Source organism: Amphiura filiformis, chromosome 10 (assembly GCF_039555335.1).
Source record: "Amphiura filiformis chromosome 10, Afil_fr2py, whole genome shotgun sequence".
Classification (NCBI taxonomy): Eukaryota; Metazoa; Echinodermata; class Ophiuroidea; order Amphilepidida; family Amphiuridae; genus Amphiura; species Amphiura filiformis.
This window is the reverse complement of record NC_092637.1, coordinates 41516193-41542403: the sequence shown is the minus strand read 5'-3', so window position 1 is coordinate 41542403 and position 26211 is coordinate 41516193. Positions and strand designations below refer to the sequence as shown.

General features: G+C 38.0%; 10 protein-coding genes across 10 annotated transcripts; 8 read left to right on the top strand and 2 right to left on the bottom strand.

Annotated features, from left to right (window-relative positions):
- Positions 1–2664: 2664 nt before the first annotated feature.
- LOC140161877 (uncharacterized) lies at positions 2665–3621 on the top strand. Its single transcript, XM_072185172.1, has one exon. The coding sequence runs from the start codon at positions 2665–2667 to the stop codon at positions 3619–3621; it is 957 nt and encodes a 318-aa protein (XP_072041273.1).
- Positions 3082–4139, top strand: LOC140162211 (late histone H2B.2.1-like). Its single transcript, XM_072185468.1, has one exon. The coding sequence runs from the start codon at positions 3757–3759 to the stop codon at positions 4126–4128; it is 372 nt and encodes a 123-aa protein (XP_072041569.1). The 5' UTR covers positions 3082–3756; the 3' UTR covers positions 4129–4139.
- A 663-nt stretch (positions 4140–4802) lies between these two features.
- Positions 4803–5305, top strand: LOC140162209 (histone H4). Its single transcript, XM_072185467.1, has one exon. It carries the CDS (start codon positions 4867–4869, stop codon positions 5176–5178), a length of 312 nt encoding a protein of 103 aa, XP_072041568.1. The 5' UTR covers positions 4803–4866; the 3' UTR covers positions 5179–5305.
- Positions 5306–5826: 521 nt separating this feature from the next.
- On the top strand, positions 5827–6625 carry LOC140162208 (histone H3, embryonic-like). The gene has a single exon (XM_072185466.1). The coding sequence runs from the start codon at positions 5842–5844 to the stop codon at positions 6250–6252; it is 411 nt and encodes a 136-aa protein (XP_072041567.1). The 5' UTR covers positions 5827–5841; the 3' UTR covers positions 6253–6625.
- Positions 6626–8294: 1669 nt separating this feature from the next.
- LOC140161875 (histone H2A-like) lies at positions 8295–8673 on the bottom strand (the record flags this gene model as incomplete). The annotated part of the gene is made up of 1 exon (XM_072185171.1): positions 8295–8673. A coding segment is annotated over one exon (366 nt), but the record flags the coding sequence as incomplete, so codon positions are not given.
- A 697-nt stretch (positions 8674–9370) lies between these two features.
- On the top strand, positions 9371–9966 carry LOC140162207 (late histone H2B.2.1-like). Its single transcript, XM_072185465.1, has one exon. The coding sequence runs from the start codon at positions 9417–9419 to the stop codon at positions 9786–9788; it is 372 nt and encodes a 123-aa protein (XP_072041566.1). The 5' UTR covers positions 9371–9416; the 3' UTR covers positions 9789–9966.
- A 465-nt stretch (positions 9967–10431) lies between these two features.
- LOC140162206 (histone H4-like) lies at positions 10432–14408 on the top strand. Its single transcript, XM_072185464.1, has 2 exons — positions 10432–10731; positions 14308–14408. The coding sequence occupies exons 1-2, from the start codon at positions 10521–10523 to the stop codon at positions 14406–14408; spliced, it is 312 nt and encodes a 103-aa protein (XP_072041565.1). The 5' UTR covers positions 10432–10520.
- A 307-nt stretch (positions 14409–14715) lies between these two features.
- On the bottom strand, positions 14716–15468 carry LOC140161874 (histone H2A-like). The gene has a single exon (XM_072185170.1). It carries the CDS (start codon positions 15097–15099, stop codon positions 14716–14718), a length of 384 nt encoding a protein of 127 aa, XP_072041271.1. The 5' UTR covers positions 15100–15468.
- A 344-nt stretch (positions 15469–15812) lies between these two features.
- Positions 15813–16241, top strand: LOC140162205 (late histone H2B.2.1-like). Its single transcript, XM_072185463.1, has one exon. It carries the CDS (start codon positions 15859–15861, stop codon positions 16228–16230), a length of 372 nt encoding a protein of 123 aa, XP_072041564.1. The 5' UTR covers positions 15813–15858; the 3' UTR covers positions 16231–16241.
- Positions 16242–16972: 731 nt separating this feature from the next.
- LOC140162204 (histone H4-like) lies at positions 16973–17284 on the top strand. The gene has a single exon (XM_072185462.1). It carries the CDS (start codon positions 16973–16975, stop codon positions 17282–17284), a length of 312 nt encoding a protein of 103 aa, XP_072041563.1.
- The last annotated feature ends 8927 nt before the right edge of the window (positions 17285–26211 follow it).

Below are 26211 nucleotides of genomic sequence, written 5' to 3'. Positions count from 1 at the left end.
TTGACGGAAAATTCGACATCGTATGCCTACAAGACACTCGCCTTGAACCAAATAAGGATAACGCCTCGCGCTCTAAATTAAACATCGCAAATTTCGACATACATCATCACCCAAAATCTGAAAACTGTCATGGCATCTGGACAGGGATCCATCGGGATCTACCAAACGAAGATGTCAGTTCGCATTACAATTTTGGACCAAATACAGAACATATCAGTATCCGCGTTCATCTAAAATCTTCCAAATTTACTGTTCACAACATATATAGTTTAGACGGGAAACCTGACTTAAGTCAAGCTACCGCCGATCGGGAGTCATCTATTCTTTGCGGTGACTTTAATGCGCACCATCTTGTCTGGGGCCCGACCCAAGACCCTTTAGGGAAAATCTACTTGAGCAAATTGAAACAGCAGCAAGTCATACAATACTAAACACAGGCGAACCAACACACATATCCGGCACAGGAATCGACATTACAATCGCTTCAAATAACATTGCTGCTAAATGTGAGTGGGGAATCCACCCATATCTAGTTAGTGATCACAATGCAATCCAGACAACCATTCGTAACATACCACTACCGCCTCCGGAATGCTTCAAATCCAGATGGCAACTGCACAAAGCTGACTGGTCGAGTTTTCACTCAATTATCGAAGAAACCATGTCAAATCAACATCCACCGACAGACAATCAAACACTTGAGGATAAATGCCATCACATTACAAATATAATCAACACAGCAGCAATCAAGTCAATACCCAGAACAACAACAGGTCAGAAACCACACAACGCTTGGTACAGAAACGACGCCATGAAAATCACAAAAAATGAGGTTAACTACAGACTAAAACAATATAGGAAAACACCTACTGAAGACACCAAAAGTGAATTGACAAAAGCCATAAACATACATCGTCAAACATGTTTAGAAGCCAAAACAGATTCATGGATACAATGGACAGAAAAACTTAATAATCAAACAAACGCCAAAGACCTTTGGAAGCGCGTCAAAATGGTCAATGGCTCAAGAACAACAACATCACGACACCCAGACCCAACAAACAAAGCTGAAGAACTGTGCAAAACGTTTGCCGATCGATCCAGTTCAGACAACATCCCTGTTGATGTCCGACAGAAGCTTCAAGCCCTGGCAGGTGTTAGGCACAATCAGACAGAAGAAGCAATCCACAAAGAACATCCGTGCGACACTCCTTTCACATTACATAAACTCAACAACGCAACTGAACACCGACAAGACACCAGCCCTGGAGAAGATCAAGTTTCTTTCTCTATGGTCAGACATGCGCCAGATTCACTGAAGACCTTCATACTTCATGTAATCAACCAGTCTTGGGATGAAATGACTCTTCCTGAAACTTGGAAAAAGGCCAACATCACAGCAATACCAAAACCAGCACAAGACGCCTTTAGGCCAATCTCGCTGTTATCCTGCATCTGTAAGATCATGGAATCAATGGTTCTCCGACGAATCAACAGCACGGCTAGGGCTTTCCACCCAAACCTCTTAGGCTTTCGCCAAGGAGTTGGCACAGAAGACGCAATCGCATCCCTAATCAGTCACGTTTCTAGTGCAAAGAACGCAAAAACACACCGCAGAGTCACAGCAGTCTTTCTAGATCTCGAAAAAGCATTTGAACTCGCAAACAAAGACGCCATCATCCAAACTATGATCAACGCTGGTCTTGGAGGAAAACTTCTTGGGTGGTGCAGTGATTTTCTCACCAACAGGCAAGCAAGGGTCGAATTCCAAGGTGCATACTCACAATACCAAACATTCCACAACGGAACTCCACAAGGCAGCCCGCTCAGCCCAACACTCTTCAATTTTCTAATTGATGACATTCTCAGAAACACAAAACTTCCACCAATGACACACATGTTTGCCTACGCTGACGACTTGGTTATAGTTTCTTCCAAGGACTCAATACGCAATTGCCAGAAAACACTCAACTCGCTTAAAAACGTAACAGATACACTAGGTCTCAAATTCTCAACTACCAAAACAAAGGCTATGAGCTTCCGAAAAGGCATCCCGGATTCCCAACTAAAATTGAGCAATGACGCCATTGAATGGGTCTCTGAATACAAGTATCTAGGTGTCATCATCGACAGAAACCTTAACTTCTCCAGTCACATCAAACACACAACCAAAAGAGTTCGATGCCGTCTGAATGCTATGAGAGCAATAAGCGGCCTCCAAGGGGAGCGAACTCCAAGGTCCTCAAAAAAGTCTATCAAGCAACTGTGCGCCCCATACTTGACTATGGCTGTGTGGCCGTGGCCTTTGCCCCAAAGACAACATACGAACAACTCGAAAAACTTCAGAATCAAGCTATACGTATCATCCTTGGTGTGCCACGCTGGTCTAGTATCGCTACATGCCAACTTGAAACAGACATCATGCCTCTCCAATTCCGACACGAAGCCCGCCAGGCAATCTTCGCTGATAAGGTTCGCCGCAACCCAAAACACGCAATTCACAAACAACTTACTTCAAGCTTAAACAAGTCCAGAGTTGTTTTCACCGACAACACATGGCTATACAAAACAGCCGACGCATGGCACCTCCATAACACAGCCGCCCAGCCACCAGTCACGGAAACCACGCAGATTCCTGACCCCTGGTCACCTCCTCTTGCAGACATGCGAGTACACCGTCCATATGATAACAAGTCAACTGCACCTCCCGAAGAAGTGTCAGAGGCTGCATACAAAAGCATCGCAGAAGCAGAACAATCTACCAACACACCACCACTAGTTTACTACACAGACGGCTCAGTCAACGAAGATGGCACATGCGGATATGCTTTTGTAGCTCCACACATTACAAAATCTTTTAGAGCATCCGATGGCTGTTCAACAGTACAAACAGAACTCGCAGCCATTCGAGAAGCAATTCGCGATGCCAAAAGCAAACCAGAAACAAACATTATAATTCACACAGACAGCCAAGGCGCCATTGACAACATTCGCAAACCATATCGAGACAACATCGCCCTGAACAAAGACATTCAAACAGACCTACAAAACAGTAACAAACACTTCATCATCAACTGGATCCCCAGTCACATTGGTATCCCTGGCAATGAAGACGCAGACGCCGCAGCAAAAGCCGGTACCGCCAAATCACAAACAGACTCCATCATACCACCAAGTCGCCGACAGGCAAGGTCCTCCATCCATGCCATTGCACACCAAAGATGGCAAGACCAAATACAATCATCTCAGTCAACGGCTGTCCACTGGAGATTTTCACTGCCAAATACAACAGGTGCCGCGGCTGCCCTGAACACGCTACCCAGACGAACACAAATTGCTATCAACTCACTGAGAGTTAAAGCAAATTCCAGCAGAATGGTCTTTGATAAGAACAAAACCTGCGCCTACTGCGACCAAGACATAACATGCCAATGCATTCACGATCTCACCGAATGTCCCAGAACAAGTAAACTTCGACAGAATCTCCTTGAACACTTAAAACCAGCAAACCATGTCTCGGACAAACAACATCTAGCAATCAACATAATAAGTTCACAAACCCTAAGACAATATCAGGAACTAAAAAACTACTCCATTTACAAACCACGTCCACAACAGTAAATTAATATAATTAACATTTAGCAATCCAGGGGTCAAGCAAAAGCAATGACCCAGCTCCGCATAAGGAGCAAACCAAACACACACACACACACACACTTCCGCAATCATTCTAGTGTCTGACTCTAGTGCGTAAACATGTCTCCCAAAGCAAGTGGTAAAGGTGCGAAGAAAGCAGGAAAGGCTCGGGGTCGCCCAGCCGGGGTTGCTGGTAAAATACGTAGGCGCAGAAAGGAAAGCTACGGTATCTACATCTACAAGGTGTTGAAGCAGGTTCATCCAGACACTGGTATATCAAGCCGTGCCATAAGCATCATGAACAGTTTCGTCAACGACATCTTCGAGCGCATCGCCGGGGAAGCTTCTCGCCTAGCTAATTACAACAAGAAGTCCACGATCAGCAGCCGAGAGGTACAGACCGCTGTCCGCCTTCTTCTACCTGGAGAGCTGGCCAAACACGCTGTCAGCGAAGGCACAAAGGCTGTCACCAAATATACAACCTCCAAGTAAATGTGCTTTGCATAAAACAAACGGCTCTTTTCAGAGCCACCACAAGTTCCAAAAAGAGATATGATTATTGTGTTGTAAATATGTTAAGACTTTCATTGCTTTTATTCAATAAAACTAGTTCAAATATTCAATAAAACTATATAAAATCAGTAGACCAATACAAACATATTATTGATATAAAGATTGTGTAACGTTTAAACACTGGAAGATGAATTTGATGAATAGAGTGAAATATGTGAAAGAATTAATTGCACATCGTTGGTGACACAAAATCTGACATTAAGATGGGTATGAAACACCTCAGTTTGGGTAGGCGCTGCTCTTTACAAGTTGTTAGTAAGTGTTTATATCATTCAATGTATGTAGAGCATGAAAAAGTGCGTACTTAGTATATAAGACGCAAGTAAGTCGAAGAACAAGCCAAACCAAATGTCATAATTTAATTTATCTGCGACGATTTTTTCTCTTCTTCTGCTTCTTCTTCTTCTTCTTTCTTTTTTTTAATCTATCATTAGCATTACTTGTATTACTGTTAGTATTAATTCTCGTTTCGTTTATAATTCAGTGGACATATTACGAAGACACACTTGAGATCGGGTTTCGCCCTATGCGACTCGCCCTCTACGACAGGTGAAGTTTTTCACTCACGTCCGCAATAGCTTGGTTTATGAAGCGCGAGGTGCAGTCGGAAGTTCATTCTGTTCTTGATCAGCAAACAAGCACAAACAACCGATAACAATGTCTGGCCGTGGTAAAGGAGGAAAGGGACTTGGAAAAGGTGGCGCCAAACGTCATCGCAAGGTCTTGCGTGATAACATCCAGGGTATCACCAAACCAGCTATCCGCCGTTTGGCCCGTCGAGGTGGTGTGAAACGTATCTCTGGTCTTATCTATGAAGAGACCCGTGGTGTGTTGAAAGTCTTCCTCGAGAATGTCATCCGTGATGCAGTTACATATTGCGAGCATGCCAAGAGAAAGACGGTCACAGCAATGGACGTCGTCTACGCTCTGAAACGCCAAGGGCGTACCTTGTACGGATTCGGCGGTTAAACTCAAGAAACTACCGCTTCCCTAAAAACAAACGGCTCTTTTCAGAGCCACCATTACTTCCAAAAAGAGAAATGAAATTGTGTCTTATTAACTAAGTAAATATATAAATAAATGAATTCGTTAATAAATAGATAGATAGATAGTTAACTGAATACAGAATAATAATTGAACATAAGATAAGAAACAGAAACCGACAAAATAATAAGCTAGTTGTGTTATCCTTATATTTGCTGCACATTATATTCTTTAAAAAAAAATAAAGTGCTGGCTGTTATATAATTATGAAATGAACATATGATAGATGGCGACTTTGATGAATTGTTTTACAAATTTGAGTACTTATCATGTTTACAATAATGTTGACACAAAGTCGGTGTAATGTAAACTTTGCTAATTTCTGTCTGTCATGAATATTGAATTGTGCCTAAATATCTGCCATGTTTATTGAAAATATAAAATAGCAATGCCAAATCTATCGTGCATGCATGCTGCGCGGCTCGTTGTCCAATCAGATGATCGATTCTGTCGTCCAATCAGGAACCGCGGTGAACCCACCAATGACCGAAGAGGTGCAAACTCTTCGCCCGGAAACCGACCGGTATATAAAGGGTCTCGTTTACGCTGAACTTTATTCAATATTCATTGATACGTTGAAACGAAATCATGGCTCGTACAAAGCAAACCGCATGTAAATCTACTGGAGGAAAGGCTCCACGCAAGCAGCTTGCCACCAAGGCAGCTCGCAAATCAGCACCAGCAACCGGCGGTGTGAAGAAACCACATCGTTACAGGCCAGGTACAGTGGCGCTTCGTGAGATCCGTCGCTACCAGAAGAGCACCGAGCTCCTCATCCGCAAGCTACCGTTCCAGCGGCTGGTCCGTGAAATCGCCCAAGACTTCAAGACGGAGCTGCGCTTCCAGAGTTCTGCCGTCATGGCCCTGCAGGAGGCAAGCGAAGCATACTTGGTTGGCCTCTTTGAAGATACCAACCTGTGTGCAATCCATGCCAAGCGTGTGACCATCATGCCGAAAGACATCCAGCTGGCACGCCGCATCCGTGGAGAGCGCGCATAAGCGGAAAAACTCTTCAAAATTCAAACGGCTCTTTTCAGAGCCACCACAACTTCAAAAAAGAGAGATGACAATGTGTTAGTAAAGTAATAGACATAAAGTAAATAGAAAAATAGAGTAAATAGAAAATCAAGTAAACAAATAAACGAATAATACAGATAAATATAGCAATATGGTAGAACATGGCGGTAAGACGGCATGGAATTTGAAAAATCACTTATTATACTAGGCCTATTACATTTCTGAAAGTACACACATGTCAATGTTGTGCTTATAAAATCAAAAGTTCCATACTAGAATAGTTGTCGGATGGGATGATGGGGAGATACATGTTGTGTTTTATACCATCTCCTTGGGGAACTCTAAATGCAGCATAGCGCATGGATTTGAAAACAATTTAAAGTTCCTCTGGTTGAATAAACCCGTGTTTTTTTATTATGGTGAAGGGAGTATGTAACAGTTTTGTTTGACAGGGCAAACATCATAAAAATGTTGGGTCACATAGGTGTTATTTTAATACATGCACGACCAATCCGTTCTGTCATTAGCGAAAATAAACCGATGCATAGTCGCAAAGTGTAAAATAAGATTGTGCACATTTATCTCTAAACGTATCCGTCATTTGAAAGTAATCTGAAAGGTTTATTTGTGTAGAAATTGCATTTTTTGGCTTGACATCAAGCACAGCTTGTGGGGAAATGAACCAAAAATGGCGCTGCACGAGATCACGGATCCGGCGATTTCACGCACGTCCGCAATGATGATATAGAAGTCGCATCGCAACAGCGTGTACTTTATTACTGTTGTTTCACTAGTTGAAAAACGTGCAAGATACTCATATCGTCAACCATGGCTACTGCTCAGAAAACCAAGAAGGTCGCTAAGCCCGTGCTCATCCACCATGTCCTGACATGGTCGTCGCCGCCGTCGGTGCTCTGAAAGAAAAGAAAGGGTCGTCTGTTTCAGCCATCAAGAAATACATCGCTGCAAACTACAAGTGCGACATTGAGAAGCTGAACTCGCACATCAACAAAGCCTTGAAGTCTTGTGTAACCAAGGGCAGCCTGGTCCAGGTAAAAGGACAGGGAGCCAGTGGTTCTTTCAAACTGGGAACCAAGAAAGCTGACGCAGAAAAGGAAAAGGCGATTAAGGCTAAAGCAGCAGCACGCAAGAAGGCAGCCGCCGAAAAGAAGAAGGAGAAAAGAGAGGCAGCGAAGGTCAAGAAAGCAGCTAAGCTGAAGGCAAAGAAGGAGGCAGCAAAGGCAAAGAAGACAGCAGCAACAAAGAAGACTGTCAAGAAGACGACAACGAAGAAGAAGTCTACAAAGAAAGCCGCTAAGAAAGTCACACCAAAGAAGACTGCAAAGCCAGCGAAGAAAGCAGCGACAAAGAAGCCAGCAAAGAAAACACCTGTTAAGAAGAAGACTGCCACGAAGACAAAGAAGACAGCACCCAAGAAGAAGTAAACCTGTGTCACCGCAGTGTCAAAAACAAACGGCTCTTTTCAGAGCCACCACATTTTCCAAAATGAGATAATGGTCCTTTAAGTGTCAAAGCACTGTAGTAATAAAAACAAACGTAGATTAAATGAATGACAGTCAATATGTAAACAATATGTAATTATTAGGACAGGGGGAAAAATGAAATGAAAGTGTTTAGCTTCATTCGTCTTGCAAAATATTGTAAGTAGCTAAAATGACGGACGCTGAATGTGTAAAAAGGAGAGTTTAAATAAAATGACAACAACTATGTGGCAAATACTTGATTTCTTCATACTGAACACAAATTGCTATATGATACAGTCATGTTCAAACAACACTAGATACAAAATCACAATACCGATAGGCGTTATTAACTTTATACTGTGACGCGTGTAATATAATAGTAATGTTTGTTTATTTATTTATAAAGACTAGTTATTACTTATAGTATTAAAGACCTTACTTTTACTATCTTAATATTTATTTATATCTTGTATACAACACAATCATCGCTCTTTTTGGGAGTTTTGGTGGCTCTGAAAAGAGCCGTTTGCCTATGGGGGAAAATGACAGAAGTCTATTTCGCCTTGGTGGTCTTCTTCGGTAGAAGTACAGCCTGGATGTTCGGGAGGACACCACCTTGTGCGATGGTGACACCGCTGAGTAGCTTGTTCAACTCTTCGTCGTTGCGGATGGCAAGTTGTAAGTGACGCGGGTTGATTCTTGTCTTCTTGTTGTCTCGGGCAGCATTACCGGCCAACTCCAGGATCTCAGCAGCCAGATACTCCATCACAGCAGCCAAATAAACTGGGGCACCAGCTCCCACACGCTCAGCATAGTTGCCTTTGCGCAAGAAACGGTGTACACGACCGACTGGAAACTGCAGTCCAGCTCTTGAAGATCGGCTCTTGGCCTTAGATCTTGCTTTTCCTCCTTTACCACGTCAGACATGTTTAACAGATTTGTATAGCTTGCTAGGTCAGATCAAACTGAATGGCGAAACACATCCGCCGATCTGCTTATATACCACTTCGGGCGGATCCTGCCACATTGCACTCGCCCGGAAATCGACCAATCAGCTTGCGCCGTGCATTCGGCGCAGTGTTGTGTCCGCAAAGTTCAACAGTTATGGGGTTTTGTCTCTATGTGCCTGCATTCTCAAATCATTCGATTAAACCTGGCAAATATCAATTTTATGTAAACGCTATTTCTTCGCATCCTTGATCTTGATCCTACGTCCTTGATCCTTGATCTTTGCCTTCAAATCTACACCAAATTCACACCAAATCACTCTTTGTCACTATGGGAACTACAACGGGTTTAAAATAAAAGAGAGAGAGAGAAAATGTGTCTCTTTTATTTTCTTATTTTTCTTGTTGTATTTTTGTTTGTTTTTTTATTGCGGCAATTTTGTTAATAAATTTGCATTTTTTTTTTTTTTTTTTTTTTTTTTTTTGTATCTTCTTCAAAATAGATTTGTGATAAATTAATTAAATAATAATGATAACTTGGGAAATGTTTGAAAGCGTTCTATATGAATCAGCCCCACACAGGCAAGCGGGAAATTAATAGGCCGCCCTTTACGCAGGATCCGTTTTGGATCCCTAATTTGCATACGAGTCGATATAAATACGACCGCGCGGCAACTTCCGCAATCATTCTAGTGTCTGACTCTAGTGCGTAAACATGTCTCCCAAAGCAAGTGGTAAAGGTGCGAAGAAAGCAGGAAAGGCTCGGGGTCGCCCAGCCGGGGTTGCTGGTAAAAGACGTAGGCGCAGAAAGGAAAGCTACGGTATCTACATCTACAAGGTGTTGAAGCAGGTTCATCCAGACACTGGTATATCAAGCCGTGCCATGAGCATCATGAACAGTTTCGTCAACGACATCTTCGAGCGCATCGCCGGGGAAGCTTCTCGCCTAGCTAATTACAACAAGAAGTCCACGATCAGCAGCCGAGAGGTACAGACCGCTGTCCGCCTTCTTCTACCTGGAGAGCTGGCCAAACACGCTGTCAGCGAAGGCACAAAGGCTGTCACCAAATATACAACCTCCAAGTAAATGTGCTTTGCATAAAAACAAACGGCTCTTTTCAGAGCCACCACAAGTTCCAAAAAGAGATATGATTATTGTGTTGTAAATATGTTAAGACTTTCATTGCTTTTATTCAATAAAACTAGTTCAAATATTCAATAAAACTATATAAAATCAGTAGACCAATACAAACATATTATTGATATAAAGATTGTGTAACGTTTAAACACTGGAAGATGAATTTGATGAATAGAGTGAAATATGTGAAAGAATTAATTGCACATCGTTGGTGACACAAAATCTGACATTAAGATGGGTATGAAACACCTCAGTTTGGGTAGGCGCTGCTCTTTACAAGTTGTTAGTAAGTGTTAATATCATTCAATGTATGTAGAGCATGAAAAAGTGCGTACTTAGTATATAAGACGCAAGTAAGTCGAAGAACAAGCCAAACCAAATGTCATAATTTAATTTATCTGCGACGATTTTCTTCTTCTTCTTCTTCTTCTTCTTTCTTTTTTTTAATCTATCATTAGCATTACTTGTATTACTGTTAGTATTAATTCTCGTTTCGTTTATAATTCAGTGGACATATTACGAAGACACACTTGAGATCGGGTTTCGCCCTATGCGACTCGCCCTCTACGACAGGTGAAGTTTTTCACTCACGTCCGCAATAGCTTGGTTTATGAAGCGCGAGGTGCAGTCGGAAGTTCATTCTGTTCTTGATCAGCAAACAAGCACAAACAACCGATAACAATGTCTGGCCGTGGTAAAGGAGGAAAGGGACTTGGAAAAGGTGGCGCCAAACGTCATCGCAAGGTCTTGCGTGATAACATCCAGGGTATCACCAAACCAGCTATCCGCCGTTTGGCCCGTCGAGGTGGTGTGAAACGTATCTCTGGTCTTATCTATGAAGAGACCCGTGATGTGTTGAAAGTCTTCCTCGAGAATGTCATCCGTGATGCAGTTACACTTTTTAATTTTTTAATCTAATTTAATTTTCGGCCCGCACTTTTTGTCCCGTCTGCACCATGTCCGATTTGTCTAATTTTATGTCGGCACACCAATTTATTCCATCCCAATTCAACAGCGTACTCAATCCCCAATCCCAAACTTCAGATAACTCCTGTAATATTGACCATAACCTACAATGCGACTGTAAATACTATGATACTAGCTCAATCATTAATGAAGGTGCCCTCCGCCAAAATAATTTTTCACTATTCCATCACAACACCAGAAGCATAAACAAAAAAGCAAATACTATTGTGGACTATATTTCTATTCTGAATCATGATTTTGATATTATAGGTTTTACAGAAACCTGGTTTAATTCAACTGACGAGTCCAATTTAATTGATCTTGACAACTATGACAGAATAGACTGTTTACGCTCCGAAAGATCCGGCGGAGGTGCGTCCTTATTCATCCATTCTAAACATAATTTCATTCAAAGACCTGACCTTAAAATAAAAGCCCTGACTGCGATTCTGTTTTCCTCGAAATTCCTGACAAAAATATAATCGTTGGCATTGTTTATAAACCAGACTATGTCGACTACCATCAATTCATTTCTGACCTAGAATCAACCCTGAACACTATTTCAAATGAAAGGAAAAAAAGTTTTATGCTAGGCGATTTTAATATTGATCTCTTAAAATTTGACCAAAGCCATCAGGTCAACACATTCGTTAATCTTATGTACGCCTATTCTTTTTTCCCCTGCATTGATCGACCCACCCGAGTCTACACAACCAAGAACGGTACCACAATATCGCTAATCGATAACATTTTCACAAATGATGGCGATAACCAAATAACTTCTGGTAACTTGGTTACTGACCTCTCCGACCATTTCCCAAATTTTGTTTCTGTTAAAGGCCCTCGTTTTGATAATAGTTCTCAACCCACCACAAAACAAACCAGGCAATTAAGACCTAATAATATTAAAGGCTTTAAAAACTCCTTATCACTCGTGAATTGGGATTTTGTACTCCACGATGATAATCCCGAAAACTCTTACACGAAATTCATTAATAAAACCACTAGCTTATTAGATATCCACTGCCCAATAAAAACAACTAAAATGTCTAAACGTAAATCACCACGTAAGCCCTGGATCACCATAGGCCTTGTTAAATCAATTAGAACCAAAGATAAATTATATAAAAAGTACATCACTAAACCTACAGATGAAAATAAACTAAAATATACTAAATATAGAAATATACTAAATAACTTACTTCGTACAGCCAAAAAATCCCACATTACCGCCCAAATTGAATCAAATAAATTTAACATGAAGGAAACTTGGAAAACATTAAATAATCTTTTAGGTAGAAACAGGCGTTCCAAATTACCTGATTTCTTTAAAGATAAAGATGGCAACAAAATTACCGATTCAACTGAAATAGCCGATAACTTCAATACCTTTTTTACCAACATAGGCACCAAATTAGCTCATAAAATAACTACTCCCGACGATGACTACATTTCTCCACTAGATTCAATAAATCAACATAACAGTATTTTCTTAAACCCAACATCTCCCGAGGAAATAATTAATATTACTAAAAAACTTAAGGATAGCAACAGCAGTGGCTTTGATAATATAAGTACTAAACTACTCAAAATAATAATCAATGAAATAGCCCCCGTTATCACACATATATTTAATGGATCCCTAATAACGGGCATTGTCCCATCCCTACTTAAAATCGCCAAAGTAATTCCAATTTTTAAATCGGGTGATAATCAGATTTGTAGTAACTATAGGCCAATTTCAATATTACCTGCTGTCTCAAAAATACTTGAAAAAATAATTTACACCCGGCTTTTTGACTTCATTGATAAAAATAATATTTTGAGCTCCCACCAATATGGTTTCAGACCAAACAGGTCCACGTATATGGCAATCAATGATCTTTATTGCAAAATTACCAGTGTACTAGATGAAAAACTCCATAGTCTTGGAATATTCCTAGACCTAAGCAAGGCCTTTGATACCCTCAACCATGACATCCTTCTCCACAAACTAAATAGTTACGGTATCAGAGGTCTTGCCAATCTCTGGATAAAAAACTATCTTTCAGAAAGAAAACAATATGTAGTTTATAACCATCAAAAATCTGCTGAAGGTGATATAATTTGCGGTGTCCCCCAGGGATCAATCCTTGGACCACTTTTATTCCTTTTATATATAAACGACCTCCCACTCTCATCACCTTCATCCCATTTTATTATTTTTGCTGACGACACTAATATTCTTTTTTCCCACAAAGACCCTGAACAATTAGAAAAAATAATTAATATAGAGCTTCAGAAAATTTCGAACTGGTTTAAACTAAATAAACTTTCATTAAATATAGATAAAACTAACTTCATGATCTTTAAAAATAAATATAGCAATAAACCTGACCAAAATTTTAACATTGAAATTGACAATAAACACATTGAAAAGTTGAAGTAACTAAATTTCTAGGAATCTTAATTGACAACAACCTTTCATGGAAGACCCATACCTCCCATATTTCTAAAATAGTCTCAAAGTATAATGGTATAATTAGAAAAGTCAGACCCTTCTTAAACCAGGATTCCTCCAAACATTGTATAACACTTTGGTCCTACCATACTTATCCTATTGTACTCTGGTATGGGGTGACAAAATAATAGTAATCTAGAATCCTCTTCATCATGCAAAAAAAAATCATCAGAACTTGTACTTATTCCCTTTGGCTGGATCATACAACTCCTCTTTTCATTTCCTTAAAAAATTAAAAATCCGTGATATCTACACTTTTCAGCTTGCAACTCATATGTATCGTTACCACCATGACCTCCTCCCACACGACTTACCAAATAATCAGTTTATAACCAATTCTGATGTCCATAATTACGCGACCAGACAGGCCCTTGACCTTTACATCGCGACAACAAATACCCAACTTGCAAAAAATACAATCAAAACCCAGGGACCTACAATTTGGAATTCACTGAAAGACGAAATAAAAAACTCGCATTCCCTCTCTTCCTTTAAAAAAAGAATGACAAATCACATTCTAGATCAATATCACTCTGAAAAAATCAATAACGAGTACGCATCAATCATGTAAATTCCCTTATCCCCCTGCACCCTCGTTTTTCTGGATGTTCTAGTTTTATTCAAATCAATATTTGTTTCATATTATTCATGAGGTACACGCATGTACCTAATATGACATCCTCTTCATGTTATTATTGTTTCATTGATACACTAGTTCACTTATTCTAGTTAAATTATTTATTCATTAATAGTTTTTTTTTTCTAGTGTTATTATATTCGTTGCAACTTTGGGTGCCATCAGCCACACGCCTAGCGTTCTTGATGGCATCCACATCTCATGTATTTAATATGTTTTTGCTAAACTTAAGATATTTACAATTTCTTGTATTTGATAAACTGTATTTATTTATCCTTATATGTATTATCTTGTTTTATAATATAACCTGTCATATGAGATGGAAAAAAATAAAATTGAATTGAATTGAATTGAATTGAATTGAATTACATATTGCGAGCATGCCAAGAGAAAGACGGTCACAGCAATGGACGTCGTCTACGCTCTGAAACGCCAAGGGCGTACCTTGTACGGATTCGGCGGTTAAACTCAAAGTTCAAAGTTCAAAGTTCAAAGTTCAAATTTATTTTATCAATCAATATCATACATAGCATAGCATATATAATAATAACATTGAGTACAATAGATATAGTTTAATAAATATAATAACAATTAATAATAAGAGTAAATTGCAATAATATTAACAAAAAGATATATTGATAATAATTTGTGATGGTTAATATAACTTGAATACATAATCTATGTAATATATAATATTACTGTTCATGACGTTAATATACAGTATATAATAATATGTTTATATGTGGATATAGGCAATTTACAAATCAGATAATTTATCTTATATAATAATTAATGGTGGTCTTCTTCGGTAGAAGTACAGCCTGGATGTTCGGGAGGACACCACCTTGTGCGATGGTGACACCGCTGAGTAGCTTGTTCAACTCTTCGTCGTTGCGGATGGCAAGTTGTAAGTGACGCGGGTTGATTCTTGTCTTCTTGTTGTCTCGGGCAGCATTACCGGCCAACTCCAGGATCTCAGCAGCCAGATACTCCATCACAGCAGCCAAATAAACTGGGGCACCAGCTCCCACACGCTCAGCATAGTTGCCTTTGCGCAAGAAACGGTGTACACGACCGACTGGAAACTGCAGTCCAGCTCTTGAAGATCGGCTCTTGGCCTTAGATCTTGCTTTTCCTCCTTTACCACGTCCAGACATGTTTAACAGATTTGTATAGCTTGCTAGGTCAGATCAAACTGAATGGCGAAACACATCCGCCGATCTGCTTATATACCACTTCGGGCGGATCCTGCCACATTGCACTCGCCCGGAAATCGACCAATCAGCTTGCGCCGTGCATTCGGCGCAGTGTTGTGTCCGCAAAGTTCAACAGTTATGGGGTTTTGTCTCTATGTGCCTGCATTCTCAAATCATTCGATTAAACCTGGCAAATATCAATTTTATGTAAACGCTATTTCTTCGCATCCTTGATCTTGATCCTACGTCCTTGATCCTTGATCTTTGCCTTCAAATCTACACCAAATTCACACCAAATCACTCTTTGTCACTATGGGAACTACAACGGGTTTAAAATAAAAGAGAGAGAGAGAGAAAATGTGTCTCTTTTATTTTTTTATTTTTCTTGTTGTATTTTTGTTTGTTTTTTATTGCGGCAATTTTGTTAATAAATTTGCATGCGTTCAGTTTTTTTTCTTTTTTTTTTTTTTTTTTTTTTTTTTTTTTTTTGTATCTTCTTCAAAATAGATTTGTGATAAATTAATTAAATAATAATGATAACTTGGGAAATGTTTGAAAGCGTTCTATATGAATCAGCCCCACACAGGCAAGCGGGAAATTAATAGGCCGCCCTTTACGCAGGATCCGTGTTTGGATCCCTAATTTGCATACGAGTCGATATAAATACGACCGCGCGGCAACTTCCGCAATCATTCTAGTGTCTGACTCTAGTGCGTAAACATGTCTCCCAAAGCAAGTGGTAAAGGTGCGAAGAAAGCAGGAAAGGCTCGGGGTCGCCCAGCCGGGGTTGCTGGTAAAAGACGTAGGCGCAGAAAGGAAAGCTACGGTATCTACATCTACAAGGTGTTGAAGCAGGTTCATCCAGACACTGGTATATCAAGCCGTGCCATGAGCATCATGAACAGTTTCGTCAACGACATCTTCGAGCGCATCCCCGGGGAAGCTTCTCGCCTAGCTAATTACAACAAGAAGTCCACGATCAGCAGCCGAGAGGTACAGACCGCTGTCCGCCTTCTTCTACCTGGAGAGCTGGCCAAACACGCTGTCAGCGAAGGCACAAAGGCTGTCACCAAATATACAACCTCCAAGTAAATGTGCTTTGCATAAAACAAACGGCTCTTTTCAGAGCCACCACAAGTTCCAAAAAGAGATATGATTATTGTGTTGTAAATATGTTAAGACTTTCATTGCTTTTATTCAATAAAACTAGTTCAAATATTCAATAAAACTATATAAAATCAGTAGACCAATACAAACATATTATTGATATAAAGATTGTGTAACGTTTAAACACTGGAAGATGAATTTGATGAATAGAGTGAAATATGTGAAAGAATTAATTGCACATCGTTGGTGACACAAAATCTGACATTAAGATGGGTATGAAACACCTCAGTTTGGGTAGGCGCTGCTCTTTACAAGTTGTTAGTAAGTGTTAATATCATTCAATGTATGTAGAGCATGAAAAGTGCGTACTTAGTATATAAGACGCAAGTAAGTCGAAGAACAAGCCAAACCAAATGTCATAATTTAATTTATCTGCGACGATTTTCTCTTCTTCTTCTTTCTTCTTCTTCTTCTTCTTCTTTCTTTTTTTTAATCTATCATTAGCATTACTTGTATTACTGTTAGTATTAATTCTCGTTTCGTTTATAATTCAGTGGACATATTACGAAGACACACTTGAGATCGGGTTTCGCCCTATGCGACTCGCCCTCTACGACAGGTGAAGTTTTTTACTTACGTCCGCAATAGCTTGGTTTATGAAGCGCGAGGTGCAGTCGGAAGTTCATTCTGTTCTTGATCAGCAAACAAGCACAAACAACCGATAACAATGTCTGGCCGTGGTAAAGGAGGAAAGGGACTTGGAAAAGGTGGCGCTAAACGTCATCGCAAGGTCTTGCGTGATAACATCCAGGGTATCACCAAACCAGCTATCCGCCGTTTGGCCCGTCGAGGTGGTGTGAAACGTATCTCTGGTCTTATCTATGAAGAGACCCGTGGTGTGTTGAAAGTCTTCCTCGAGAATGTCATCCGTGATGCAGTTACATATTGCGAGCATGCCAAGAGAAAGACGGTCACAGCAATGGACGTCATCTACGCTCTGAAACGCCAAGGGCGTACCTTGTACGGATTCGGCGGTTAAACTCAAAGTTCAAAGTTCAAAGTTCAAAGTTCAAAGTTCAAAGTTCAAATTTATTTTATCAATCAATATCATACATAGCATAGCATATATAATAATAACATTGAGTACAATAGATATAGTTTAATAAATATAATAACAATTAATAATAAGAGTAAATTGCAATAATATTAACAAAAAGATATATTGATAATAATTTGTGATGGTTAATGTAACTTGAATACATAATCTATGTAATATATAATATTACTGTTCATGACGTTAATATACAGTATATAATAATATGTTTATATGTGGATATAGGCAATTTACAAATCAGATAATTTATCTTATATAATAATTAATGTGGCTAAAATAATATTGACTGACGAGGACCCTGCTAAACGCATAGCGTGGAGCTGCAGGGACCTCAATGATTAATCAAATATAATTTATCATGTGTATAAACTGGTGACGGTATAGGGGACAAAACAAAACAATACAATACAAGTTATCCGACTAGATTATAGAAAGCAAAGAAGGGAAGAAGAAGAAAGAAGAAAGAATAGGGATAATTTAGCGTAACTATAATAGGATCAGAATAGGGACAGCTGAATGATTAGGAGCACACGTTACGGGGTAGTAGCATGGCTATAACAACCGATGAGGGTTTTTTTAAGCAATATTTAAATGAGGCTAAAGAACGGGAATTTTTTATGTTTGAAGTAAGACTGTTCCAAACCAACGGACCTTGTGAACAGGATGTATTGCTTGCCAGAACAGTATTGGACGGTTCAATAAATGGGTCGTGAGCGTGTCTAGTGTCATAATGGTGGGACAGTGTTTAAACTTTAAAAAAATTGTTTTCAATGAGGTCAGTAGGTAAAAGGTCATGGTGAAATTGAAACATAAATGAAGAAAGTTGGATTTTATAAATATCATGAATTTTAAGGGTTTTTAAGGATGCGAAGAGTGGGTCTGTGTGGGCTAGCCAAATAGAATTAGTACATGTGCGAATTACCTTTTTCTGCAATCGAAAGAGTGGTTCAATATTGGAATTATTGGGATCAGCCCAAATCATTGCACCATATGACAAATATGGCAATACAAGGGAATTGTACAGAGTTAGAAGAGACTCTTGAGGCAAGAAGGGTCTGACCTTTCTAATAACTCCATTGTATTTAGAAATAATTTTAGAAACATGTTTAGTGTGAGAGGTCCATGACAAATTATGGTCAATGAGTATTCCAAGGAATTTGGTGGTCTGAACTTTTTGGATGGGTGTATTATTAATTTTAATATCAATTTCAATATCAGGTTTGTTATTATGTTTATTTTTGAAAATAATATAATTAGTTTTTTTATTTTTTTTTTATAATTTATTTAGTTTAAACCAATTTGAAATATGATTAAGTTCATTATTAACTATTATTTCTAGTGTCTTAGGGTTTTGATGTGAGAAAAGGATATTCGTGTCATCGGCAAACAAAATAAAATGGGGTTCTTTAGAACAAAGTGGGAGATCATTAATATATAAAAGAAATAATAACGGTCCTAGAATCGATCCTTGAGGAACTCCGCAATTGATATCTGCAGGAGTAGAAAGGGCATTATTAAAGGAAACCTGTTGTTGTCTTCCAGATAGGTAGCTCTTAACCCACTCATTAGCAAGACCTCTGATACCATATTTATTGAGTTTGTCAAGAAGAATGTCATGGTTTATGGTGTCAAAGGCCTTGCTAAGATCTAGGAATATGCCAATTGTGTGAAGTTTGTTGTCCAGGTTGTCCGTTATTTTACAATAAAGTTCGTTAATAGCCATGTATGTGGATCTCTTAGGCCTAAAGCCAAACTGATGGGGAGTTAGAATGTTATGATGCTCAATGAAGTTAAAGATCCGTGCATAGACAATTTTTTCAAGGAGTTTGGAGATAGATGGAAGGATTGATATAGGCCTATAGTTGGTGACATCATGTTTATTAAAAAAAAAAAAATGGGTGTTACATTAGCATGTTTTAGTGCAGTAGGGACAGTTCCTGAGGCAATAGATAAATTGAAGATATGGGAGAGGACACCACAAATGGATGGAATTATTTGTTTTAGAAGATTATTACTTATGTCATCAGTTCCACTACTGTTGCTATTTTTTAAATCAGATGTTAATTTAACAAGTTCTTCTGGAGATGTAGGATGCATAAAAAGTGAATTGGGGTTTGAATAAGACGACAGGGGAGGTTTAAAGTCAGTAGGTGGATCAGATATCTTACTAGCAAGGTTGATGCCAATATTGGCAAAAAAATTATTAAAGTGTTCAGCAATAGTTTGATTATCAGTTATTCGTTGACCTTCATTATTGTTAAAGAAATCAGGGAATTTAGTTTTTTTATTACGACCAAGTAAATTATTTAAAGTTTTCCACATTTCTTTAGTATTATGTTTATTGTTTTCAATTTTTGAGGTGATGTGTAATTTTTACTAAGACGAAGTAGAAGGTTTAGATGGTTACGATAGTTTTTATATTTTAGTTTATTATCATTTGATGGGTTTAAAATGTAAGCTTTATATAACTTATCTTTTGTTTGGAGCGATTTAATTAGTCCTTTAGTTACCCAAGGTTTTTTTGGTTGAGTTACGTTTAGATATTATATTAGTTTTAATTGGACAATGTATGTTCAGAAGTGTAGATAATTTAGAATTAAATCTGTTGTAGGCCTCGTCTGGATCTAGTATGTTGGTTAACTGATACCAATCAACAAGGGACAATGCGTTGTTTAGACCTTTGATATTGTTAGGTTTCATATGCCGTGTTTTCTTTGTTACAGGTGTGCGTGGTACTGCGTTAGGCCTACATGTTTTTTGTTGGGTGAGGAAAATAGGAAATGGTCTGAAAGGTCGGTGACAATAATACCGGAGTTGATTTGGGATAAAATGTCATTGGTGAAAATGTTGTCAATCAAGGTCGCGCTGGTATGTCCATGGATGTTGGTTTTAATGCGGGTTGGTCGATCAATTGATGGGATAAAATCATGGGAATAAAGTATGTTAAGAAAGTCACTAACTTTGGGATCGGTATCATGTACGAGCAAATCTAAGTTGAAGTCACCCATCAGGTAACAGGGTTTTTTTTCATTGAAAATGGTGTTCAGGGTATTGCTCAGTTGATCTAAAAAATCACTGTGAATAACGTACTCGGGTTTATAAAGGATACCGATGATGGTTTTTGTAGAATTTTGGGACACCTCAATGAAGAGAGAATCGCAATCTGCACAGTCAAGGGAAAGGTCGGGTCTAAGGCAATAATTTATATCATTGTTGATAAAAAAGAGACACCACCTCCACGACGGTTTGGACGAACACAGTTCTCCCTTGAGTAATTATCAATGTCAATCAATGCAGCCTCATCTTCAGAATTAAACCAGGTTTCAGAAAAACCATATATGTTAAAGTGATGGTCCAAGGAGGCCAAATAGTTAACAATGTCGTTGGAATGTTTGTTGAGACTGCATGCGTTATGGTGAAACAAGGACAGGGTACATGTATTGATAGGGGGATCGTGAGTATTTATATTTTCATTGGTGTAGTACTGGCAAGGAATATCTTTGGGGCTGGTAACATCGGTGCTATCAAGAAACTTATCAAACGGGTGCAGAGAGCTGTCAAAGGCAAAGGGTTGGAAAATAGAGTTAGATATGGAGTCGGACATAACAAGTATACAAAACAAATAGACTTAATATATTACTTAACAAAAAAGAAGCAAATTAATTTGCAAAAATATCCGAATTAAAACAAAAAATATAATTTGGATCAAGCGAGTGAGCATCTCGCTAAAAATGAAATATAATGAAAATAACTTAATGACATTAATTAATTAATGAAATATCTGTCCTCAAGCGGATCTTCAGAGTACAACATTAAAGAAGGTTATTCATGTACCGATACATATGGATAGGAAGTAATCACACAATCTTAAAATGCCGATGTTAATATACAATAGAGGTTGTGCATATTACATATCATACCGTAAATATGGTGGACTACTGGACTACTCAACTGTATTAAAAAAAAGCATGATTGCAAACCAACCGTTCGTCTCACATACATAACAAATACACTACGATAAATAGGTTGATGACAACAAATGATTGAATGAACTGCACTGCGCAATGATTGCGGTGAAGGTCACCGGTACAAATTGTTTGTTTGGAGCCACTCAATAATATCACGCACAACCTATACAGATACATTGTATGTATAGTAAACAACGATGATAATCAGGTCATTATGAGGACGAGGGACCCTGGATTAAATTGATGAATGATCCGAATGATTACACAGAAGGCGTAATATTGGAGTGATCAAGAAGATATTCAAAAGGGATCAACACAGGGCATCTCATAAGACATGGTATTACATAATCATAGATCAATAGTGGTAATAGATATATACACATGCTATTTCTTTCACAATATAATCAGTCCCAGAACAACGCCAAATATGGATTAAAAGACCTTTGACCTTGGATGTACAACAGCATGTTATGATCTAATGGGAAACTGTGCACATCAACAAACACCATTTATATCAAAAAGGCAACGTCTGATATAATTTGAAACCACATAAATTACTAGAGTTGGTTCTTCTCTTGGATTTGGATGATGCATACATGTATGATATAATACAATTTTACCTGAATTAATTCCAGCATGGTAGCATTATGCATATGAACCTTGACTTTATACACATATTTGTGACATAGTTTAAATTTGGTAGAATACTCTGGTAAGCTAAGTCAATACAGCAGCTGAAACTACTTGATGATGTATATATGATGGTAGATACAATAAAGCCTGAATTAAGTCACCATGTATTATCTGCTAATATGGACCATATTAGCTGATAAAATTTGATTTTAAACATGTATATGACAAACGTGAGCAAACTAATAGCAGTGGGCGTGGATTGACTGGGTGATGATAGATGCTATTATATGTGACCCCTCGGCACAACTGAGCCCTGAAGTCGCCAATCATCATTTTTGAGATAGTCAACCAAAATATTCTGCTTGAAATTAGCTTTAAAATGATGTATATCATGTCTATAGTACTTGACATTTAAGTAGTGAAAAATCAATAAAACAGTCAATAAATCCTTTGTTTCCTATTGTTTATTGTTAAGTTCGATGGAGCATATCTCAATAGTGGCACTGGCGACATCCGGGCTCAGTTGTGTGCCGAGGGGTCACATATTGTACAGTATGTTAAGACCACTATCATTACACAAATCAATATATAACTTTGAAACATCAATAAAGAGCAAGGGTAATTGCACTCCTCATTGAATATAATGAGGAGTCAGTGAATAGAACTAATACAGAACAACATTGTTAGGTATCCGAAGATAAAGGAACATAGGTATACATATGTACTCTTGGGTGTAACGAGGACACAACGAATGAATGGTACTGTAGTATACAACTAAATGAACAACTTGATCAGGTATCCCAAGAGGATAATAGAAATCAATGTGTAACTTTAGAACATCAATAAAAGAGCATGGGTAAATGTACTATTGGGTATTACGAGGAATCAATGGATGGTACTGAAAAGTACAACTAATAATAAACAAACTTCAAACATGATTTAGTAACCGAGGATATTAATGGGGTTACTAGATTATATCAAAAAATAATAAGGATAATACAGGTAGACATGGTAAATTGAAAGCTTGGATATTATCAAGACATGAAGGCCAGTCTTAAGGAAGGCTGGAAGGGGTGGATTCCATATTACCACCAGCTCAATTGAGCTGGATGAAATATGCATTTATTTCTCATTGAACACAATCATCAATCATATGAGGGGGGGGGTGAAGATAATTATTTGACAAGATATAAGCAATCAATGGATGGTACTGAAAAGTACAACTAATAATAAACAAACTTCAAACATGATTTAGCAACCGAGGATATTAATGGGGTTACTAGATTATATCAAAAAATAATAAGGATAATACATGTAGACATGGTAAATTGAAAGCTTGGATATTATCAAGATATGAAGGCCAGTTTTAAGGAAGGCTGGAAGGAGTGGATTCCATATTACCACCAGCGCAATTGAGCTGGATGAAATATGCATTTATTTCTCATTGAACACAATCAACAATCATATGAGGGGGGGGGGGTGAAGATAATTATTTGATAAGATATAAGCAAAGAATGAGCAATGTTTGATAAGGAAAACATACATTGTAACTGTATTGAAATATATAAACTGTACAATCATATAAACTTAGATGAGAGCTAATATGAAATCCTTATAGAACAAGGAGTTGTCACACTATCCTTAAATTAAAATATAAATTATACATATAATGAAGAATACAATGCAAATATACCCCATGATGTTGAGAAAATACAGTCAGTAACCTTAACAAATTAGGTAATAAAAACAATGTAATGTTTTTGATCAAAAGAGAGGTGTTCATAATGAATGCGATCATTCGAGCAGGCACAAAAGACAATGAGAGGCAGTTGTCCTCACATGGGATAAATGCAGAACTCAGACACGGTATAAAATAGAATGAATACTATTTATAGTACAGGTAATAAATGGATATTAATTGAGTTCAGTTCAATCAACAAAAGTTTAATGAGCGCAACCATTGATGAAAGCCATTGATGGTGCTTGCATGTGTGATGTCATATTCAGTTTTACCTAGATTAACACCATACTGTCAGATGAAGTTTGATTTTAAACATATTTTGACACAAATAACTGATAGAAAGTCTGGTAACAGTATATATAACAGACAGTACTACATACAAAAAAATGCTAAAGTAATACAACAGATACAAATTCTGTAGATGAGATGATCATGTTTTGGGGTTAATAACCAAAAAGGAGTAAGGGAGTAAGATGGTACAAGCACTGAGCTTCTGCCATTGGCACAGGTCAAAACTACACCGGACTATTATGGGGAATAGTCAAGCCAAAGAAATGAAAACATGCATGTAAACATACATAAGTGCCAAAGATAGAAGGGAAGTACTTTTTACTCACAGAACAACATCTTTTTTGCTAGGTATCAATGCATTTAATAACATTAACATTCAATGGAGTTAACATAATATTAAGAACAGCTGTAGGTAGTAAATGGAAATCAAATGAGATGAGTTCAATCAACAAAAGTTTAATGAACGTAACCGTTGATGAAAACCATTGATGATGCTTGCATGTGTGATGTCATATTCAGTTTTATCTGAATTAAAACCATACTGTCAGATGAAGTTTGATTCTATATATATTTTGACACAAATAACTGATAGAAAATCTGGTAACAGCATATACAACAGATACAAGTTATGTAGATGAGATGATCAAGATTTGGAATCAATATTCAAAAGTAAAACAAAGGGAGTAAGATGGTACAGCTTCTGCCATTGGCATAGGTCAAAACTACACCGGACTATTATGGGGAATAGTCAAGCCAATGAAAATGAAAACATAAGTGCCAAAGACAGAAGGGAAGTACTTTATCCTCTTTGCTATGTATCTATGCAATTAATAACATTCAATGGAGCTGACATACAAAATACAATTTTACCTGTTAACTCCAACATGGTAGCAGATGAACTTTGACTTTATACACAAATTAGTGACATAGTATAAAACTGGTAGAATACTCTGGTAAGCTAAATCAATACAGCAGCTGAAAACTACTTGATGATGCATATGTATGATGGTAGATACAATGTAACCTGAATTAAGTCACCATATTAACAGATAAAATTTGATTTTAAGCACGTATGAGACACAGTTACTGGAAAAGTAATCTGGTAAGATACTATACATAATAAACAGTATTGCATGCAATGAAAATTGTAAAATAAGATCACTGAAAGGGAATATGAGTATGAGCAACGAGGTCATACAATGGCAGATCAAAAGAGATGTGTTCATAGTGAATGCGATCATTCAAGCAGGCACAAATGAGCAACAATGCTCATACAATGGCAAATCAAAAAGAGAGGTGTTCATAATGAATGCGATCATTCAAGCAGGCACAAAAGACAATGAGATGCAATTGTCCTCACATGGGATAAATGCAGGACATATAACATGGTATAAAATAGAATAAATACTATTATATATAAACAGGTAATAAATGGATATCATTTGAAATGAGTTCAGTCAACAAAAGTTCAGTCAGCGTAACTGCTGGACGAAATACGTTTGCGAAGATCTTGGATTTTGCCACAAAGGAAAAAAAAATCAAGTGGTGTGAGGTCTGGTGGTCGTACAGGCCACTCCACAGCATGAGCCATCACAACCACTATGTTTGCTATCCGTGGACAGAGTGAAAAACGGGTACTTTTATTCAAAAGGGCATATCTTCAAAAGTTGTGAGCCGATTGTTTTGGTTTATTAAAGCTAACAATTAAAGGTTTCTTTACATACCAACATATATTTAATCACTCTTTCAAAAATAGGAGACAAAGAGGGCACAATGAGGGGCCTCTTTTTTTTGGGACACCCTGTACTTGTTTGCATGTTTAAGTATTGGTAGTTTTTAATTATGTATTTTCGTATTGTTGTTTTGTAAAGCGCCTAGAATCCTTCGGGGTTGGGCGCTATAGTAAATGCTTGTTTATTATTATTTATATATTATTAAGTTCTCATATGCCCAGCTTCATGTAAGACGCGCTTCCATACAATTGAAGTGTCCTGGAGAAAGCCATGTTTAGAAATGTTTTACCCTGCTCGGTTGGGAGCGTTAAACATTGCATCAAAACAAAGTAACATTGGTATTTGAAATATATTTAATACCATGATTTAGGCAGCTCTTATTTATTAATTTGCTGGCACTGCGCTACAATAAAGAAAATGAGACATCATGACACATGTTGTTGTGATGACCAAAAGTCAACGAAAGAAATACGTTTATTTCACTTT